Source organism: Cervus elaphus, chromosome 32 (genome assembly GCF_910594005.1).
Source record: "Cervus elaphus chromosome 32, mCerEla1.1, whole genome shotgun sequence".
Classification (NCBI taxonomy): domain Eukaryota; kingdom Metazoa; phylum Chordata; class Mammalia; order Artiodactyla; family Cervidae; genus Cervus; species Cervus elaphus.
The window spans coordinates 33,771,571-33,794,109 of record NC_057846.1 but is presented as its reverse complement, the minus strand read 5'-3'; the positions used below and the strand labels follow the sequence as shown (position 1 = coordinate 33,794,109).

General features: G+C 44.5%; 1 protein-coding gene across 3 annotated transcripts in view; it reads right to left on the bottom strand.

Annotated features, from left to right (window-relative positions):
* The window catches only part of RBPMS (RNA binding protein, mRNA processing factor), a 196,983-nt gene extending 174,775 nt beyond the window's left edge, over positions 1–22,208 (bottom strand). The window contains exon 1 of one of the 3 annotated variants that reach the window (XM_043893563.1): positions 21,513–22,208. In XM_043893563.1, the coding sequence (XP_043749498.1) occupies positions 21,513–21,578 (66 nt within the window). In that variant the 5' untranslated portion in view covers positions 21,579–22,208. The remainder of the gene's footprint in view (positions 1–21,512) is intronic. The other 2 variants (XM_043893565.1, XM_043893564.1) reach the window with 2 other exon arrangements.
* Positions 22,209–22,539: the final 331 nt, after the last annotated feature.

Below are 22,539 nucleotides of genomic sequence, written 5' to 3'. Positions count from 1 at the left end.
ATGTATTTAATAAGTCCACCTAAGAAGGAAATCCAAAACTATATGTATACAAATAGCTGATTCACCTTGCTATACAGTAAAAACACAACATTTTAACACAACTATACTCCAATAAAAATTTCAAAAGTTAAATAAAAAGTCACCTAAGTTCTGCTAGAATCTAATGTCCCCACAAAGGTAAGGCTCTTAGCCTTATTCACTGATTTATCCTCAACTCTGTATTTGTTGAATGAACTGTCAAGTGAGTCTGAGCTCCAAACAAACAAATGTATGTAGATGTTCATGAAAGGACAGAAGTAAAAATGCTAGGTAGCGTATTCAGGATGCTAAGGCAGAGACTAACAGAATTGTTCTATGGGGGAAAGCCATACAGGCTAACAAGCAGGAACGCCTACAGGGGAAGCCCGGAAGTGGGGAGGGGATGAGAATTCATGGAGAGGACAGAACAACGCAGGCCAGGCACAAGCAAGTCAGGGACCTGGAGGTGGAATCGTCACTTTCTAAGAACAGGGTGCCTGGAAGTTGATAAACAACTCAAACGTTTATCAACTGATCAATCTGCCAACAAAATGCAGTACAAATAGACAGCTGGAATACTATTCAGGCATTAAAAAGGAACAAAGTATGAATTCATGCTACAACATGGATGAACCTCAAACATTATGCTAAGTGAAAGAAGACACAAAAGGCCTCATTTTGTACTATTCCATTTGTACAAAATGTCCATAATAGGCAAATCCATGAAGACAAAAGATTAGTATAGTTGCCAAGGGCTGGGAGGAGGGGTTGATGAGCACAGGTTTTATTTTGGGAGGGAGAGGGGATAGCAAAATATGTTCTAAAATTAGAGCTGTGATGGTTGCACAACTCTATAAATATTTAAAAAAAAAAAAAAAACCACGACTGAATGCTATACTTCAGAAGGGTGAATTTTAAGGTTTGTGAATTATACCTTCATACAATCCACGGGTCACAAGAGTCGGACACAACGTAACAACTAAAGAGAAAGTTATTAAAAAAGAAAGAACGGAGACACCATCACCCGGCTAGATGCAGGGATGAAGGTTAAGAAGAGAGAATGCACACAGGCAGACAGCAAGTTTGGAAATGCAATGAAAAGCCTGATCATTGAGAGTTTTAAATGTCAGCTACGGAAACCAGGATCCTACCTACTAACTACAACCAAAAAATGGTGGCAGACAGCGCTCTCCAGTTTTCAAAGCACTTCCCTAGACGTCAGATGCTTTGACCAAGAAGCCCCCACGTTTTCAGGTGCCGACTTATGAGAAGTAACACCTCCAAAGAAAGGCAATGCCAAAGAATGCTCGAACTACCGCACAATTGCACTCATCTCACACGCTAGTAAAGTAATGCTCAAAATTCTCCAAGCCGGGCTTCAGCAATACGTGAACCATGAACTTCCAGATGTTCAAAAGCTGGTTTTAGAAAAGGCAGAGGAACCAGAGATCAAGTTGCCAACATCCAATGGATCAAAAGAGCAAGAGAGTTCCAGAAAAACATCTATTTCTGCTTTACTGACTATGCCAAAGCCTTTGACTGTGTGGATCACAATAAACTGTGGAAAATTCTGAAAGAGATGGGAAGGACGTTGTCCTTTTTTTCTTTTTTTTTAGAAAGAGATGGGAATATCAGATCACCTTACCTGCCTCTTGAGAAACCTGTATGCAGGTCAGGAAGTAACAGAACTGGACATGGAACAGACTGGTTCCAAATAGGAAAAGGAGTACGACAAGGCTGTATATTGTCACCCTGCTTATCTAACTTATATGCAGAGCACATCATGAGAAACGCTGGGCTGGAAGAAGCACAAGCTGGAATCAAGATTGCCGGGAGAAATATCAATAACCTCAGATATGCAGATGACACCACTCTTACGGCAGAAAGTGAAGAGGAACTAAAAAGCCTCTTGACAGTGAAAAAGGAGAGTGAAAAAGTGGGCTTAAAGCTCAACATTCAGAAAACTAGGATCATGGCATCCAGTCCCATCACTTCATGGCAAATAGATGGGGAGGGATTGGGGGCAGGAGGAGAAGGGGATGACAGAGGATGAGATGGCTGGATGGCATCACCGACTCGATGGACATGGGTTTGGGTAGACTCCGTGAGTTGGTGATGGACAGGGAGGCCTGGCATGCTGCAATTCAGGGGTCGCAAAGAGTCAGATACGACTGAGCAACTGAACTGAACACCTCCATATAGTTAAAGCTATGGTTTTTCCAGTAGTCATGTGAGACTTGGACCTGTTTATAATTTTATATTTACTGGTGCTTTTGTTTAATATATGCTTCCTCACTACACTGGAAGCTCCAGGAAGGTCAAGGACAATGTCTAAAAAAAAAAGAAAAAAAGGACAATGTCTAAGTTTGCTGCCCCTTTTATCACCAGGGCCTAATACATTTGGAGTTTAATATATGTGGAGTGACTACATCACCGGGGAATTATACATTGAATTTCTAAAGCTGAGGGCCACCATGACTAATTAGCTGCCACGCTATTGTAGAATGAAGACAAAAAGCAACAAGTGCCCTCAAGGAGTAAATGACTCCATCGAGGAAGCTGAATGGGAAGAGTCAAAGATGAAATTGTTTCATTTTTCCAGGATGCTAATATGAACAGCTAGGTGGCTTTGCAAGCCATACATGTTTTAAAAAAAAAGAATTAGAAGAAAGTGCTAGTCACTCAGTTATGTCTGACTCTGAGACCCCATGGACTGTAGCCCCCCAGGCTCCTCTGTCCATGAGATTTCCCAGGCAAGAACACTGGAATGGGTTGCCATTTCCTTCTCCAGGGTATCTTCCTGACCCAGGGATTGAAGATTGCATTGCAGGCGGATTCTCTATCCCCTGAGCCAGCAGACAAGCTGGGCTTTGTATGTGTTGGCATTGTGTTCTGCAGATGGGTTATACCTGTCACTTATGGAACAAGTCTGGTTGGGGAACCAACGAAAACTGATAGAAATTCTTTAAAATATCCTCAAAGCTTCATCATCACTCCTCCATTCATTCAAAATGAACAGCCAGAAAAGGCTCCACCCTGTCACAGAAATATGCCACATTCATTCCTACCCCCAAACCCTTTATGATGGTGAACCTCTGCTCCAGTCCCCAATTCTACCTATTTAAATCCTCCTAGATCATGAAGACCCATCTTTCTTTCGCTTTATAAAAAGTCTGTTTCCCTCTCATCCACACTGACCTCTTTGAATTACTAAGCCTCTGTCTATATTGCAAAATAGTGTCAATTTACAAAGGAACTCGTGGTATTTTCCCATTGTCTTCTCTGTTGACAGTCTTTCTAAGCAGACAAGAGAACTCTGTAGCCCTTCCACATCCCACCTGAACCGCCAAGCCAAGAACCAGTGATAAGAAAGAAAGAACCCCAGGGAGATGCACCTCTTTTCACCGCTAATCAAAGTTCTCTCCACCAACTCCTTCCCCATCTGTCAACCACAATCAAGGCCTCAAGGAAAAGGCATGTTTTTCTTTGCAAAAAGCTTCTAGTTCCTCTGAGAAAGGTGCCGCGTGCCTAAAATTCAGGATTTCATGACCTCAATGGGAATTTGCCCTGAAATAGTGTTCGAGTAAATGCAAAATGAGATGCAAATTCCATTCATATGGAACAGTCAGAATGAGTCAAGACTGAGGTTTCCATTACATCTGCTCATTTCCTAGAGCCACACTCTAAGAACATCTGTGTAGGCTTTGTGGAGGGCGTGTGCTCTGCAGGAATGTTCTGGAAACAATTAAGGAGACCTTGTGGGCTGGGGTTAATGGTGACTGCCCAACCCACACGGGGAGACCTGAGCCCCACTCCTCAGCCGCATGTAGCTCTTGGTACATTATGGGCATCGCAGTGAAAACATCCCCTCTGGGGCAGACGAGAAAGTCCTGATAGTCCCTTGTTCAGACTGAGGAATCTGCATGACAGTATCTACACTGAGGTTCCAGGCCCCCTCCTCAACCTAGAGGGGAGGAAAAGGATCACTGGAAGGTCTATGCCTGAGGAAAGGCATTACTGTTTTAATTGTGTCCATAAAAGTTCTTTCCAGGGACATAACTGGCTAACTGTCCACCAAAACCTATGTCAGACTGACCAATGTGTCTCCAAGTGTCTATGCTTACCTCAAGCCATGAGACAAGAAAAGGAGAGTTACAAGGACATATCCACCAGCTCTAACAATCTCCCCACCAAGTAACATCTCTGAGATCAGGATGCATCTTACAATACAGTTTAATCAGCAGTGCTACTGGTTCACTAGATATTGCAATCAATGCAATGAAATTCTATCCATGCGCACAGCACCTCAAGTACTGCCCTCGCCACCCAGGCATTACAGTTTTAGCCAGAATATACATCAAGGACCTAAATATACACCAAGGATCACAAAATCAACTCTTCATTGGGTTCAAGGGAACTCAAGAATAACAGTTCCAGAAATGAACTGCTAAGTATTTTAGTGCCTACAGCAGTACCTGAAACTGGGTTGTCTTGAAGTGGGGTTAAAGAAGTCAATATAGGGATGTGGCACTCCCAACGCAGGGGGCCCCGTTATGAATCCCTGATCGGGGAACTAGATCTCACATGTTGCAACTAAAAAGATCTTGTATGCTGCCAACAAAGATGGAGGATCCTGTGGGGCACAACAAAGACCTGTGTAGCCAAATAAATAACAGATACTAAAAAAAAAAATTCAAAGTGTAACACCCAGGTGTTGTACGATCAGTGTGTGCTGTGTTGAGTCACTCAGTCATGTCCAATTCTTTGTGACCCTGTGAACTGTAGCCCGCCAGGGTCCCCTGTCCTTGGGATTTCCCAGGTGAGAATACTGGAATGGGTTACCATTTCTTCCTCCAGGGGATCTTCCCAACCCAGGGATTGAACCCGAGTCTCCAGCATTGCAGGTGGACTCTTTACCACTGAGCCATTGGGTGAAGAAGCAACCTTTGAGAGATTTTAAAATTGCAGTGGCCGGGGATGCAGGAGAATGGGCCTGCTAATACTCTTGGTGGGAGGAGAAAGTAGTGCAATTGTTTCTTGAGAAGATTTGGCAATAAACATCAAAATGTCTTAAAAAAGGAATGTAAGTCCTTTGACCCAGAAATTCCAACTTCTAAGAGTCTAAGTGAAGGAAATCACTAAGGGTGCATACACAGATTTAGATAGGAGGATATACAGTTTCTATCACAAAGCTGGAAATAAACTCATTGCCCAGTAACAAAGAATGGTCCAATATATGAAGGCACATCCTTACCACGGCACAGTATAAAGAATTAAAGAGGGGGTTGAGAACAAATATAAGGACACCCAGAGGGGGGAAAAGGGAGGTGGGATAAATTGGGACTGACAAATATACACTACTATGTACAAAATAGATAACTAATTAGAACCTTAGAGAAGAAAAACAAAGATGGGGCTACAGACTCTTATCCACTGGCATGTAAAGATGTAATGTAATGTCAAAAGACAATCAAATGTAACTAAACACTATTTGGTATGATCTCATTTTTGTAAAAATAGAGGAGAGTGTGTTTACACTCATACACACAGAAAGGCATATATATAAGATATACACCAAAATATTCACACTAGTTGTAGAGAAAGGAATTATAAGATTTTAACAAAAAGAAAAAAACTAACAAATTTTATAGCTTTTTTTTTTTTTGCTTACCTTTATTTTTGGAATGAGGAGAAGGGGGAGAAAAGCATAATATAAGTAAACTTTTTGCTATTTAAAAAAAAAATAAGATTTTATTTTGGGGGAGGGGAGAAGAAGTGAAGAAATTTGGACCCACCCAATGTCATCCAATTAAGTCAACAAGTGGTTTATGCATTTTGGTAGTCTCAATAATACAAACCAGATAAATTAAAAATCCAATGGAGCCATTATTTTAGTGTTGGGAAAAATGACTGCAACGTTAAGTACATGAAAGGATTTAAAACATGCAGCAGTAACTCAGGAGACCACCTAGGCTGTACACTGAAGCTAAGATGTGGCCATTGCAGGAGTGGGGCCACAGATGTCCAAAACAGCAAAAATGGAATTAACATCCCATAACTTCGGACAAAGGAAACCACTCCAGGATTATACAATGAACAATATGCTTACTCTTCATCCCAAACCTTATTTGTATGGCTGCAAATTAACCCACCCGGGGTGGGAAGTGATGTATTTAGGGTATACCTTTTCCAAGGAATACGACTGCAGTTTCAATTTGGAGAATACAATGCCTTTAAAAGTTTTGTGGCAAGATTTCAGAGCGCAAGGGGATGAGTTGGAGGACTGAGGTCAAGTCGCTGGATATCTATGCCTGGGTCTCCTGCGGTGAGCCGTACCCACGCTTTTACCTAGGACTGACTATTAGTGAGTAAGGAAGTCATGTAGGAATGTAAGCGCTAACTGAGTGCTCAGTCGCTTCAGTGGTGTCCAACTCTGCGACCCTGTGGACTGTAGCCCACCAGGCTGTCCATGGTATTCTCCAGGCAAGAATACTGGGGTGGATTGCCATGCCCTCCTCCAAGGGATCTTCCAAACCCGGGGATCAAACCCACATCTCCTCTCCTGCATTGGCAGGCAGGTTCTTTACCACCTGGGAATGAAGGTGAGAGTTGGACCATAAAGAAGGCCGAGCCCCAAAGAACTGGTGCTTTTGAATTGCGCTGAAGGAGACTCTTGAGAGTCCTTTAAACTGCAAGGAGATCAAATTAGGCAATCCTAAAGGAAATCAACCCTGAATATTCACTGGAAGGAGTGATGCTGAAGCTCCAATACCTTGGCCACCAGATGCGAAGATCCAACACACTGGAAAAGACTCTGATGCTGGGAAAGATTGAAGGCGGGAGGAGAAGAGGGTGACAGAGGATGAGCTGGTTGGATGGCATCACTGACATAATGAACAGGAGTTTGAGCAAGCTCCGGGAGACGGCGGAGGACAGGGAGGCCCGGCGTGCTGCAGGCTGTGGGGTCGCAGAGTCAGACAACGACATAGAAACACGACTTGTTAAACAACAGCAAAAGAAAAAACACTTTATGGTGAAGTTCAGAATAAGCTCAGATCAATAAGATTTCTGTATAATCATGACCCATGATTTATAATAGTAATAAAGAGCAATTTTCATACTGGTTAATTGTTAATTAAATCCGGGGGGGGGGGGGGGCGGCTTTGGGAAGGGAGAAGGAGCAATTTAACGGTTGAAACTTCTCAAATGATCATCTGCCAAAACCAGAAACTCACCATATTCCAAAGCCCCACGCGTATTTTTGAGTTCTTTGCTCCCTCCCTACTGGCTTTTGTTTTTGTTTTTAAGATACAGAGTCAGCAGGCTGGGTGCACTATGACCAAACAGCAACAGATGCCGGTCTTGCAGAGGGCAAGACGCTTCCTTTTGATCATCCAAGAACATTCCTGATCAGGACATTTTCAGTTTGTTTCAAGGTTTACCAGGAGTTGCACGAGCGGACAAAGCTACGGAAAAAACTGTTCCTCCACTCAATACAATCAGACACACTTCATTCCCAAATCCTGCTAAACCACACACTAACCTATGTAAAAAATGCAGGTTGGGAATTTGGTCCTAGTCACCACCAAGACAGATGCAGATGGTTCTCAATGTAAGGAACTCTACTGGCCAGACATTGTAGTTAAATAAGTGCTTAAATGCAGAGAGCAGATCATCGCTGGTATTTTAATCTTTGTAAAAATAACAAGTGATGTTACACAGATAATAACTGAAAAATAACTCATCTTTCGCAAATGAAAAACACATGCCAAATGTATACCATAAGCCTCCAAAGGAATCTAAGTCAATGTGTAATTTTCCTATCTGTAAATTACTAACACCACAACAGTAACCTTTCTCTCAAGTTTATTAAGAAAATGAGAAAACCTACCGACACATCAGACACTAGAATTTAACAAGAGTAGTTTCCCCCTGTAAACCTTGGAATTTACAATGATACTACACTCAATTCCTATCTGAGATACAGAGTCTTTCAACACATGTAACATCCAGACAAAATCCTTTCATTCTGGGATCCGAGCATTGGCTTTAATCTTATCTCTGTGATTCTGTTAAGTGTCTGGTGCAGTGACAGAATCCACCTCTCTACCCTCCTCCACCCCCTCCACCACCACATGGTACCCACCAAACACATCGGCAGGCCTTTCTAAAAATACAGTCACAATATAAAGCCTAAAATAGTGAGCTAAGGAAGTTTCTTGGAGAAGATGCTTGTCATTTTCACTCCGAAGAAAACGAAGTAAAACCACAAAACCATTTTCAACAAAGTATGTGTTTCTAATTATTAGCGGGAAGATTTATATTCCTTTAAAAAAACGTGTGCCTGGAAGAAGTTCATTGCTGCAAGTCAGCAAAAATTTGTAAAAGCAAAATAATTTGATAAGAGAACTATCAATACTTTCCTAGCAATATAAATTCAGAATCGTGCAGTATAAATATTGATATAATGGTCATTTTTTATAATTTTTAACAGTAAGATCAATTTGTACTGGGTATAGCCAATTATCAATGTCGTGGTAAGTTTCAGGTGAATAGCTGAGGGACTCAGTCATACAGATACATGAATCCAACGAACGGTCACTTTAAAGAGAAGCAGCATGCCAAAGCAGGGGCAAGGCCCAGCATTTCTTCATATGGGCCTTCCATCTAACACAGAAAAGCTTAGAAATGCCTTGTGTTAACCAACTGGCAGAAGTCACCAGCTCTTAAGATTTAGAAAAAATGGACACTGTGGTTAATGCAGCATCAAATCTTTGATTTATTTATGGGGCTGGCTCAGCTGCTAAAGAATCTGCCTGCAACGCGGAAGACCTGGGTTCGATCCCTGGGTTGGGATGATCCCCTGGAAAAGGGAAAGGCTACCCACTCCAGTATGCTGGCCTGGAGAATTCCATGGACTATCCACGGACTCGCAAAGAGTCGGACACGACTGAGCGACGTTCATGTTATTTAGCAAACCTCAGCACCCCAACTAATAAATCATACAAAATATTCCTTTCTTCTCCTTACCCCATTCTGCGTTTTGCTGGTGATGGGTTTTTGCAAGCAGTAGCTGAAAGCCAAGGTTAAAGCTGAAGGTCACAGTGGGTGTAATTCTGCCCGACCTGGTTTTTCTTTGCGTGTTGTGGGCATGAAGGTACATTGGCCTAAAGGGCCGCCTTGCTCTTAAACCTCTCTGGCACTCACAGTGGGTACCGGCGGGCGCTTTGGACGTTTAGGAGGGCAAGCAGGGAAGGAATCATCTTCTTTCTCCCCTCCCCCCCTTAGAAAGGCTAAAAGCAGAGATTAATTTCCTAGCTCTGGTTTTCTGCATAACCCCTCCCCGAGAAACACAAAGACTCAGGATAGGCCTTAAAGAGTCCTTTTGTTTAGAGAGGGTCATTTCCTGCCGTTAGCTCACACCCAGAAACTCCCACCCAGTTCTCCAGAAGAGGCACTGATTTGCTTAGTGAAAAACAAAAACAAAACAATCTCAGGCTTAAAACCTTTCCTCCCAAACAGTCTCTCCCCCTCCACCCCGGATGTATCTGGGCCGGCGAGCCACCACAGCACTTGGCATAACACAGAGGAGATGAAAAGTGGGATGAAATAGAAAAACTTACAGTTCTTTGAATGCATAGCAAGCGTTGTCTCTCCACCTCTATATTTTAGTTACAGAAACAAGATACTTAAGTGACTTGTCCTAGGTCCCTTAGAAAAGGGAACAAAGGTACAATATTTTTTTTTAAAGTGTGTGTTAGTCACTCAGTCATGTCCAACTCTTGTGCGACTCGCCAGGCTCCTCTGTCCATGGAATTCTCCAGGCAAAAATAACTGGAGTGGGTTGTCATTCCCTTCTCCAGGGGATCTTAAAAAAAAGTACTGATGATTTATTTGGCCAAGAACCAACTAATATAAAGATTATATACCACTGGTTCCAAGACTATCAGACACTGGACGACAGCAAAGTTTAACAAGTGTGCTCTTGGAATTCCGCTGTGGTCCAGTGGTTAAGATTCCATGCTTCCAATGCAGCGGACACAAGTTCGATCCCTGGTTGGGGAACTAAGATCCCACCTGCTGCACAGCTGGCCAAAAATAAAAATAGAAAAAGTCTGCTCAGGCTCAAGTATTAGACCTGAATGCCATAAACAAGAATATGCCAATGGCCTGCGTTTTCATGAGTGCCTCTGTGGGCTCAATTAACCGGCAGTCCGATGACCAAAGTAAGGATGACTTCGATTTCTTGCATCCTAACCTGTCATCTGTTGTGTTTTACAGGGAATAAAAGCAGCTCCTGGGTCTGTGAGGTGCCTCCCTAAGGGTTCACAGGGCTCAGATTAGCGGCAGCCTCGTGGCTACCGCACAGGTGCTCACAGGCTGGACCGGGCCAGCGGAAGCCCGCGGCGTCCCGCATTGCTTGCCTTCTCACTTCGCAAACACAGAAGGCACACGGAATCAAAGGCCTGTGTGTCTATCTCCAAATCAATTCCACCTGGGCTGTTACCATTAACTCTTTGGAAACCAACAGCACATCTGCAGAGCAGGAATCCAGGTCACCCTGCTCCACTTAACTTATCACTCTCTGGGCGGCCCACACTTCACTCCTGCTTCTGTGGAAATATGTACTCGGTTTCCATTTTTACTGGACAAAGGAAGCAGTCTTTTACATGGGAAAATCAGCTTCTCTCCCACCCTCTTCATCTCCACAGGATCCATCACTTCCAAAATTTCTGGCTTCAAAGCACAGGCTAAGTGTCCTTTCTGATGTAATTAAATGGGAAACCCGAAGTGATCATCTTGAAGGCAGCGTTAAGATTTAATCTAAAAACTGCTGGGAAAGGTTGAAAACCTGGGAAAGATTGAAGGCAGGAGGAGAAGGGGACGATAGGATGAGATGGTTGGATGGCATCACTGACTCGATGGACATGAGTTTGAACAAGCTCCAGGAGTTGGTGATGGACAGGGAAGCTTGGCGCGCTGCAGTCCATGGGGTCGCAGAGAGTCGGACACAAATGAGTAACTGCACTGAAGAACTGCTGAAAAAGGTTTAGGACTACGGAGTAGTATATTGTACAGGCCTCAGAATTTGACAAGTTGGTTTGTATTCCAGTCATTTAACAAACAAACGTATCGGGCAGTTCCACTCATTGTTCCAGGAACTGGAATTACTGCCTTAAACAAGACCAGAGTCCCATTCCAGGAGCACAAGGCAAATACACAAAGTAACATCAGTGAGGAAGAAGTCCTGTGGGGAAAATAAGAGGAATCTGACAGTGGTTGGGAACTTGGGGCTCCTTTGAACTTGGAGGTCAAAGATCCCTCTGGGTAACATCTGAACTGAGATCTGAATGAATGAGAAGGACAAGGCTGCCTCATACCTGGGTGTATGGTTTCCCAGGCGGAAAGGAGAGCATATACAAAGGCCCTGAGGCTGGAACAGGTCTGGCAAGTTGGAGAGACTTAAGTAAGGCCCAGAAGCTGAAGCATAATGAAGCTGTGACTCCTGGTGGATGAGGTCAGGGAGACCAGCAAGCCCAGATTACATGAACCTCAACATACCACCATAGAGATTTTTAGCTCCTACCACCACTTGCAAATAAAACCTCAAATTACTTAATCTCTCGAGGCTCGGTTTCCTCATCCCTAAGCATGAGAACACCTCATTGTGTTTGTTAAAGTGCACACTTAGTGTACACACTGCTATATTTAAAATACATGACCAGCAAGGACCTACTGTATACCACAGGGAACCCTGCTCAGTACTCTGTAATAACCTAAATGGGAAAACAATTTGCAAGAGTAGATGCATGTATATGGATAACTGAATCACCTGAGAGTAAAACATCATTAAACAACTATACTCCAAAAGAAAAACTTTTGAAAAGCAAAGTGCAGTGCTTAAAAGAGAAGACATTAGTCCACAGATGCTTAGTGAGTTAATGTGCCAAGAATCCATAAATGCTTTTGTAAGTTTGATTATACTGGGGCCATGCACCTGATCTTCGATTATCCCTCCAATTTTTTTACACCTCTGAAGACCAAAAAAAAAAAAGTTTGCAACAAAAATGGTTTCAGCACTGGCTCTGACCTTTTTTTTTTTTGTTTTTGCTCACTGCTGGGAAAATGCTTGGAGTTCCTAGAAAAGAAAGAAACAGGCTTAGAAGGGTAGAGAGGAGAGAAGGCAGACTCAGGACACAGTGATCTGGCAGAGGGAAGGCTGACTGGACTCCAGGACAGCTTGTGTTTCTTCTCAAGATAAGCAAGGCCCAGAGAAGCAACTACCGACATATTCAGCCTCTTGTCACCCAGCATCCTACGTAAGGCATAGGACAGGACGGGAAGTGTGTGTGTCACAGTGGAGAGAGGTGTGTGTGTGTCCCCTCCCTGGCCCCAAGACACATCCTGCCGGCTTAGAGGGATACTGTATTTAAAAACAGATGCTTCTGGAAAGTCACACATTTTAAGGCCTGTAAATCACACATGCTGGGTAAAGTAATTACACTTGTGTAGCACTTCCCTTCTGAGCACAAAGGAAATTCTGGTCCTTCTACAATAAGATAGCACTTTCTGTGCCGTCCCTTCTCTCATGAGGCCAAAACTATCCATCCTACAGGTGGGTGTCAGAAAAACAAATGTTCACAAAACAGGATCCTAGGGATTTGAGGGGAAAAAAAATTTTTTTTTAATCTCTAGGATTTCTTAGAATAAAGTTGGCCACCTGCCAGCCTATCTACCTGGTGACATTAGAATTTAGGAAGAGCAAAGAATGTTTAAGAAAAAAACTCAACTCATGAGAAATAAAGATTAACTGAAAGTGGAAATTAGTCTCTAACTTCTTTTTGTGGGCTCCTGAGATGCATCAGGATTTTGAGATGCCTAGATTTCTTTGTATCTTTGCAAAGTCCTGGGGCGGGGCGGGGGTGACAGAACTGAGCTATGCTGTGTTAGCAACCCCTCAGCGTTTTAAATTTGTTTAACAATACTGTATTACAGCCTGGAATTTGGAACCATCTTCCTTGGCGTGATTGGCATTTATTACTGCCATTTCCTTTTTTTAACTCCAGTATTCTACATAATGTGCATCAGAATGGTTGCAGCAGGGTTAAAACCTATGAGAAACACAATTGTTTGTTCTTAAATTCCTGGACCGCATTTTTTTATTCACAAGCTGACACTTAGCTATGAGCAGAAAAAGCAGCAAACGAAATGAATAAATTGAAAATATAACCCACAGAAGAGACGACTTTGGGCTCTAGCCAAAGACTCATTCTAACTCCCCCAACCCCTATGAAATGAAAAAGAACAAAGCAACTTGGAATTTTCTTATAAAAATACTCAAGCCTCTTCAGACCTTCCATCTTTACCTTCCAAACCCATTTACAAATTTTATGTCCCTTCCAGGTAAAGGTTTGGGAAAAGTTTAAGTAAAAGCCTAAGAATGAACTGCAAATTTTAGAGGAAAACAATGTTCAAAGACTGCTGATGAAAGAAAAAATAAAAAGACATGAAATACACTATATATACCTAGAATTTTTAGGCTCCCCCCAAATCAGGCTTTCAAATGGTTAAGTATATTGAACACTAGTATAACTAGGCAGATTATATACATTTTTGTGTTCCTAAATTAAGAGCGCATTTACAACTTTGCTTTAACTTTTTCTGAGAATGTCCAGTTCTCTCCCTCACCGTGCCCCCTGCCACACCTTAAAAAAAAAAAAAAAGCTTCAAATTTTAAGTCAATCGTCCATCTTTTGCTGCCCACCTTCACAAGGTTTCCTAGGAACTGGGGTCCCACACCCTCTCCAATTTCCTGGGCACTCAGTTCATATTCATCCAACTTTTCAATGACCAGCTACATAATCTTTTTGTTGTTGAGTCCCTAAGTTATGTGTAACTCTGTTGCAACTCCATGCATGCACTGTAGTCCACCAGGCGCCTCTATCCATGGGATTCTCCAAGCAATAATACTGGAGTGGGTTGCCATGCCCTCCCTCCAGGGGATCTTCCTGACCCAGGGACTGAACCCATGTCTCCTGCACTGCAGGCAGATTCTTTACCCCTGAGCCACCAGGGAAGTCCCACATAATCTTGAATTGTTCTGAAAATTTCTTGGCAAGGTCAGACCTCTGCGTCTCAAATCCAACCTCTTCACCTCCCAGTTGCCTTCTTTTCTTCCCATTTCAAGGTAAATTTTCTGGCTTCTACAAACACAACCACCACGAAGCTAATCATTCGAAAGAGAAACCCAAGAGGCTCCATGGATGGAGCTCCTAGTCTTCTCTCTGGAGCATCTGACAGTTACTGCAGCCCGAGAACACCTCTCCCCCCCTCCCCCCGCCAGGCTCAGTCACTACCAGCAGCCACCGTCTTATTTTGAGAGCAGGACTCCTGCAGTTAGCCTCCAAACCTAATGCATCTGCTTCCTCAATGGAACATCCCAGGATGCCATATCCCCTTGCACAGAAGTCCACTCCCATCACAGGAAGCATGCTGGTCCCTGGCGTGGAAGAGACTCTTCCATCCTTCCCCCGGCCCCAATCATCCGTACTTCCTTTCCTCCCCTGTTTGTTTTCCTCTTAAGCCTCTATCTTCATAGAAGGCCTGATCCCTTTGACTGGACCATCTTTCCCCAAATGCCTCAATCCTATCCTCATCCGGGGGAAAAAAAAAAAAAATCCCAGTATCACCTCTTTTTTTATTTTTTTCCCCAGTATCACCTTTTTTTTTTTTTTAAAGTTTCCTTTGATATAGCTCCATGACCCTCTCCCCTCCTTAGGGTGTTGACTGGTTCCCAGCTCGAACTACTGCCTCACTTAACTGAACACAGTGCAAGATGGTACCCGTGCACACAAGGCCCTCTCCACTAAACCTGGGAGCAACTTAAGAGTCAGAGCTTTGTCTCAGATCTTGGCTTCCTCAGAACCTTCATGGTCCCAAGTCACTCAGGATCTCAGTCACCTCCCCATATAATGAGTTTCATCATTGCCCTGATCCCTACATTAGCTCATTGTGGGGATGAGTCACAAGATACATATAAAAGTGCCTGGCCAGTACTTGGCACCGAGTAAATACCCAAAAGTTAATAATTCTTACCTGGGTGAATGGCTAAAAAGATTTCTGAAAATTTCCCAGATCAAGTAGCTCAGAATTTTCTTTTTTCTGCACTCAACAGAGATGTGCGTGCGTGCTCAGTCGCTGAGTCGTGTCTGACTCTGCGTCCCCATGGACGGTAGCCCGCCAGGCTCATGGGATTTCCCAGACAAGAATAGTGGAGTGAGTTGCCATTTCCTTCTCCAGGGGATCTTCCTGACCCAGGGATCAAACCAGAGTCTCCTGCGTTGGCAGGGAGATTCTTTACCACTGACCACCTGGGAAGCCCAGCAAAGATGACCAGGCCACAAACTCTGCTCTGATCAGCTCCACAGTCAAGCACTCCCGACCTGCCCCCCGACACACACAATGCACTGAACTGGTTTGCAATATCCTCCCCACACACTTAAAGGGAGGGACGTGAGTCGGTGCAATCATACCCAAGTTATCCCCACAGGGCAGATAAGGTCATCCCCGATGACACCCTCCCATCAACAGGGCATCACTTTAAAGACCTGGTCCCGGCTGGCCTCAAGCCCCACACAGCCAGGCTGCCACTTCTGCCCCAACTATTATTAAGGTTCATGCTCTTCATTCCTTCCCAAATTTTTCCTTTGACTAAAGCAAGCACTGTTCAAGAGGACCATTTGCATTCCCGTTCCCTTACCCGCGGGCAGACACTAAGGTGCCAAATGAAAAAGAACACAAACATTCCAAAGTGCAGTCACACAGGTCACAGGAGCAGGCTTATTTGGGAACGTTTCTCTCGCATCAAACCAGAGCTCCTGGTCCAAAAGGTCAGAACGAATCCCACAGCAGAAACCACATGCTAACAGTGAAGACCCAGCTGCACCTGGAGATGAGCGGGCCCACGCTGTTAACGCTGTTAGATGGACCAGGCACGCTGGCCTCTGGGCACCAAGGAAGGCTGCAGGTGACAGGTGAGGGAGGTCACTTCTGAAGGTGGTGGGGGGGTCCATCCACCACAGGCTCTAAATTAAATTGCACATGAAGTTAAATGGCTGCTTTTCGAGAGCTTACCTATTCAAGGTCATTGCCACCACCCCTCCCAATAAGGATATTTCCTATGTTCATAAGTTGTTCATAAAGAATTATATGTGCACACAGGGGTAAGTGTGTGTGGGTGGTACTTACCTGGGGAGGTGTTGGGGATTAGAAATACTCCGGTAAGATGGCACAGTTTTTGTTTTTGTTTTTTTTTTTAAAGGTAATGATCCAGGAGTTAAATGTTGATAAAGGAATGTAAATTCTGGAATTCTGAGGAAAGTCATCTCTTTCTGATAAGACATTCAGGTGATAGAATCTTGCAAAAATGCAGGCTGAATATTGGCTTTTGCCTAGAAAGCAGCTCGACAGAAAGGGGAAAACTGGTTGAAATAAACAGTGTGCAGCATACTACGGAGCACCCGAGAGCTATCTTGAAGGTCCTACTTAAACTTCAAGTGTTGACGGAGCTGGGCACCAGAGCCCCTGGCAGAGTATGTGTGGATGGACTGAGGAAGAACGTCAGAACAAGGAGACCAGGCTAAGATCACCAGGAACAGACAGGACAAGGGAATGACAGACACAGACACGCTATGAGGAATGGAGGCCTGATTCCTAGGTCAAGGAAGCAAAACGCAACATGGTCAACCCAATGGTTTTCTGACACCTACAGATACTGCAAGGGCATTTAATGAAATCTTCAAAGCAACGACCTAGAACTGCTTCTGTGCCTATGTTCATTACAGAAAATTTAGAGAACCCAGAAAAGCATCAGAAGGTAATAAAGACCCATAATCCACCACATCGTTTGTATTCATATTTGGCTATTTTTAAAAATTGGCATCACATAATAGCAAACTTTTATTTTTACTCTTTTCACATAATGTCATGGGAATTAACTCCTCCTTTAAAATGCAGACGCTGGAAGAGAAAGTTGGATTCTATATTACAGCATTCAGAGAGAGATAAACATTGATTCCAGATTTCTAGCCTCCAGAACTGAGAGAATAAATGTTTTAAGCCACCCACTCCCAAAAAAAGTAAATACACATAGGTACATTCTTTAAAAATGTGGCTTTTAATGGCTACATAATATTCTCTTTCAGGAATTACACAACAATTTACTTTGCAATTTTCTTGTTAGTGAAAATTCACAGACTCTACGCCTATCATAAGTAACCAATATTCATCCTATAAATAAATCTTTGTGCATGCTTATTTCCTTAGGGTAAATTTCTAAAAATAAAAGCACGGAATAAAAGGGCTTGAAAATTTGACACAGAGGGCCAAAGTCCTTCCAAAAGCCGCAATAATTCATGCCCTCATCGCAGCACCCAAGAATTCCCACTTTATTGCCCCATCACCAATGTCAAACATAGTTCTATCCTCAAAGTGGAAAATTAAGATGAACCTGAAAAATTTACATGATAGTATCTCCAATAAGAGCATTAAACACACAAATGCCCTTAGAAACAGATGACTGCATGTGAGCATCAGGGTTTATCATGGAAATTCTAAAACCACTACTGGAAAACTAAGTGCATGCCATATTGGCAGTGGTCTTGCAGCATCATTTTACTATGAAATCACCACATTTTCATCCAAAACGCTGTCACCAAATCCTATTTATGACTGAAATATAAGTTTACTGTATTTGATTTGATTTGGAGTAACAGACTCCAAATTTGGTTAAACTGTACAAAACCATTCTGCAGTTTTCCCCAGGTCAAAATACCGATTCATCTAAATGCTCAATGAAAACCTGAGGTTGCCGCATCAAACCACCACACATTTCTCTGTGCCAATTACATCAGAAACAATTTTCTTCATGACCCCAGTTATTTGGGGGAAAATTACAAAGCACTTTGAAAGGCAGAATGCAAGGTAAAGATCTGTATTAAACTTCTGAACACCTGACTTTGTGACTTCTGACCACCATCTGCCAAACATCTTTTTGATCAATATTCCAACAAGGCCAAGTTTCGTTTTAAAGTACAAGAATGTTCACAGCAATTTAAGGAGAAAACTAACACGAGTGCTTTGACGTAGTAAGACACCTTTTAGAAATGATTTGTAATCAGCCTTAAAAGTAAAAATAAGACCAAATTATCTGATTTCCATTTTGAAAATTCAGGGATCAAAAATAATCTCTACTACTAGACTGTTTTCAATATATAGAACTTCAAGCCAAAAAATTATGTCTCTTACATATTAACTGTAGTGAAATTTGTCAAGTGTGAAGTATTTGAAGAGAAGAATGTCTAGTCCAAAAGTAGAGGTAAATTCGAGGAATTTTTATTTCATTAACTGTATTAAGCCATGCAAGAAAAGCTCTACTGCCCTGTTATTCAGGCACCCAGTCATGTCTGCCCTACACAAATGTATACAGAAGTCTTGTAAATCTCAGGCGCCATTAAGATTTTGACAACCGGTTCTTCTTTACCAGGACAAGTTGCATAGGAATACGCATGTACAGCCAGAAAGCCAGATGTATCCTCTCTCTGACACTATTGGCTAGCCAAATCTTAAAATTATTTTTCCTCAAAGTTTTAAATATTACCCAAAGCATTAGACTATATCCTGCCCAAAGTCTCAAAAACTTCCAACCTTAAAAAGCTGCAGAAATGCTCCTAGGTCTCAAGACTGTTCCTTCTACAGCATTGGAACTAAAGGAAGTGTTTCAGCATCTTTGTTTCAGAGTGAGCTTCAGAAGCTCTCAAACCAGGAGGTGGGCCGCTGAAATGTACCGGAAGATAAAAGGAACACACTTAAATGGGGGGGGGGGGGGGGGGGTAGAATAAAACACAGATTTTGTCCATAGAGAAAGTCTAAATAACTCTGGTGATCTAGGAAATGAACTATTTTCCCTCAAAGATGACTGGACTTATTCTTCCTCATCAGCTCAATGGCCACCAGAAGCTACAGAACACTCATCATTATGTGTATATATATTTACGTGTGTGTGTTCTGTTTACTGGAATCCTCCACCGCAGCTTTCCAATGTGTTTGAGGACAAACTGCTGATCCCTGGGTGGGCAAGGGGAAGGACCATTCGGGTGGTTTTGTATATTGCTGAGCACATTAATGGGACTCAAACACATGTATTTTACTTGTGGCTTTCAGGGTTGGGGGAAAAAGGAGGAGTTTTTCACAAACAAAACATAAACCCCAAACAGGGAATTAGGGCAAAATTACCTAGATCATTCAGGCCAACTTACTTTTTCCCAAATTTTTAACCTCATAAAACCTCTCCCTTCACAGTGTTTTGGAGTTTTGTCTGCTCCATCTCTTCTACAGCTTGGGTTCAAAGGTTTTTTAATCTGTCCCCTTATTTTTAAAATAACATGTATCTAGCCAATAAGACAGACACTTTCTAGAACCAAGGGCCATTTCCACCTGATAAAGGAAGACTTAACCTGGCAACAGGACAGGTTAAGAGACAGCAACTGTATTGCGATCACCTGTGATTTTCCTGGTACCCAGCCTCGCACATAAAGACACCTGGGGTTCGGGCAAACAGGCCAGTGCTGCAGGCAGTTAAGCTGAGCTGGGTCAAGCAGAAAAAGCTGAGTTTTCTCTGCTTAATTCTGTCAAATAGTTTATGGTGTGCAGACACTCAAACCAAAAAAAAAAAAAAGTCTTTGGTTTACCCTGATGAACTTTTACAAGTTTCTCTTTCAGGTGAAGAGAGAAAGATGGTTTCATGTGGTATAGTCTCACCCTTAGAACTCAACAGATCGCCAATCTAAGTGAAACAGAAAGGTTTCTGCAGCCACTGCAATTCCTTAAAAAAGCTACTTTTTTTTTATTAATTATAAAATACTCCAGCATTCTCCAAAAAAAAAAAAAAAGCTACACTTTTAAATTTTATTTCAGTGGTAGGGAAAATAAAATAGGAAAGCAGCCAGTGAGGTTCAAGAAAAAAAAGCGGAACTTGCAATTCAAGTCTCCATCTCTTTGAAAGAGAAGGAACGTCAGTACTATTCCATCACTTGCAATTTAAAAAAACCAGCATGTAAAAACAATGCTTTTCAGAACAGTTTATAATAATAAAGGCGATTTGCTCAGGTGAAACGGCAACTTCAGGCTCAACAGCACTTCACCTGGGTTGCACCCACAAACAACTGTGTTAAGAGTAAAATCTTGTGTTATTTTGCACAATGTTTGGCTTGGTCTTGGAGCTCTCCTCTATCTTCCCCATTTAAATAGTTCCCATTTTACAAGTGCTGAGGGCTTAAATGTATTAAGTCCTCCGCAACCTTGGGTTTCACAATCAGAATTTTAGTTTACACACAACATAGTATTTCCATAATCATCTCAACACCCTAACCGCTTAGCAATCAGTTCACCTTTCTGTAAGAAAGCTCTTATCTAGACTGCATACTTTCTTGCATCTACACATACTCTGAAAGTTCCTTTTGGAATGTTTCAGAAGTCAATTTCCTGGGCTTTTCAAAAGGTAGGCGGAAACTGTTTACTGAGTTCCAGATAACGCACCTACGAGAACAGAGCCCATTTAACAAGATAACGCAAATATCCCAACTACAAAATTCTGAAACGATTGTTCAGAAGTTCCCCCACATGTACTGAGTTTTGTTTCTACCAAAGGAACGCTCTGCAGCCGCATCATTTTTACCGTTGTTAAGGACGCACCACATAAAGTTTACGCTCAGACGTTAAAGTCCTATTAAAATGGTCTGGATCAACACTTCGCGAGTTGCAAAGTCTGAAACTCCACAATGCTGCGCCCCACAACCGCAACGCCCCTAAATTTACAAAACCTAATCAGCCAGGTTCGGGGTCTTTGACTCATCGGAGAAGAATGCGGCTGATGAGTTATCTATTAATCCAAAACGCCTAGGCTGGGAAAGATATTTCACCGAGAACTTTTCGCATAGAAATGGGGTGGGGGGACGGAAGATGTCTTTTCATGAGAACTTTCCCCGAGTTTCTTCCCGAAACCACACAAATACACACCCCACAACTTTCAGCCCCAGACGCAGAACTAAGTTCTGACCCTCCGGGTCCCAATCATCTGAGGTCACCCAGGAGTCAGCTCTCGATTCCGCTTTTAAAATCCGGGGCAAACAAAGCTGACCATTATACTTACAGAGGTCTCGGAAAGTCCTCAAAGTTACGCAATTTTCAGGCACGCAGACGCGCGTGGACCCACCAAAACACACTCTCCGATGATACACCCTCATCCCGCGGCCGCAGTCTGGGGCTGCGTCCCCGGGCCGGGGCAATTCCCAGCCCCTCGGTGCCCCTTCCCCAGCGCAGCCCGGCGCCCCGGGACCCGCGCTCCGCCGGCCGACCGGCCACCCACCCGCACTCTGGGCAGAGCCCGCGGCCGCCGTCCCAGGTCGTCCCCGCCCCGGCACCGAGCCGCTCCGTACCTCTTCCTCCTGAAGGTTGGCCTCGTTCGGGGTGTTCTCCTTCTCGGCTTTGCTGCCGTTGTTCATCTTCCCGGTCCTCCCTCGCCGGGCAGGGCTGGGGCGCGGGGCTGGGCGAGGGCGCGCTCGCCCACTTCTCCCTTCCCCGGGCGCCGCGGGCTGGAGTCGGGGCAGCGGCGGCCGGCGACTCAGGAAGTGCGAGGGGGAGACGGGGCAGGGCGAGGCGCCGGCGCAGCGCGGAGGGGACGGAGACAATCGCGACCCGAGAGGGAGACCTGGAGAGGGCGGGCGGGCGGGCGCGAGGGAAGGCAGGAAGGAAGAAAGGATGGGGCGAGGACGCGCGTCCCGGGAGTGAGTCCGCAGAGTTGGGGATGTGGCCGAGAGGGGCTGGGGGGCGGCCGCTGGCCCGGACGCAGCAGCTGCTGGAGGGAGGGGGCGAGGGGTACCCCGGGAGGAGCAGGAGGGAGGTGCGGGACGGCGGGGCGCGGCGGGGACCCGGAGAGCCGCTGAGTGCGCGCTCCTGGCTGGCTCTGGGAAGTCCGGGCTCCAAGCAGCTCCCCTTCTCTCGCCTGCCTGCCTCCCTCCCCCCGCTCTCTCCTCCCTCCCCTCCCCTCCTCCTCTCTCCGCCCTCCCTGGACGTGGGCTGCCGGCTGGAGCCCGGAGGGACGGGACGAGGGACGGCAGAGCCCCCCGCGGGAGGAGGGGCCGCGCCGAGGGCTGCGGCCCCGCGGCCGGATGGCGCGCGCTGGGGAGGGGCGGCGGGCGGCGGGCGGAAGCGGCGGACCCCGGCCCCCGACTCCGCGGTAGGTCGGAGGGCGAGGGCCGAGGGGGAGGGCAGAAGGCTGCCTCCTGCCTGGCACCTGGAGGCCGCCGGGCCGTGCGCGCAGCTTGGAGCGGGGCTCCGGCGACCGGGAAGTGTGGTGGGTTACTTTTGTTTACTTGCTCGCTTTTCACGAGGGGTTTGCTCCCCAATCCCTCCCCCTCCTCTTCAGTACCTAGTGGGCAGTTGATAACGACAGGATGCGGGAAC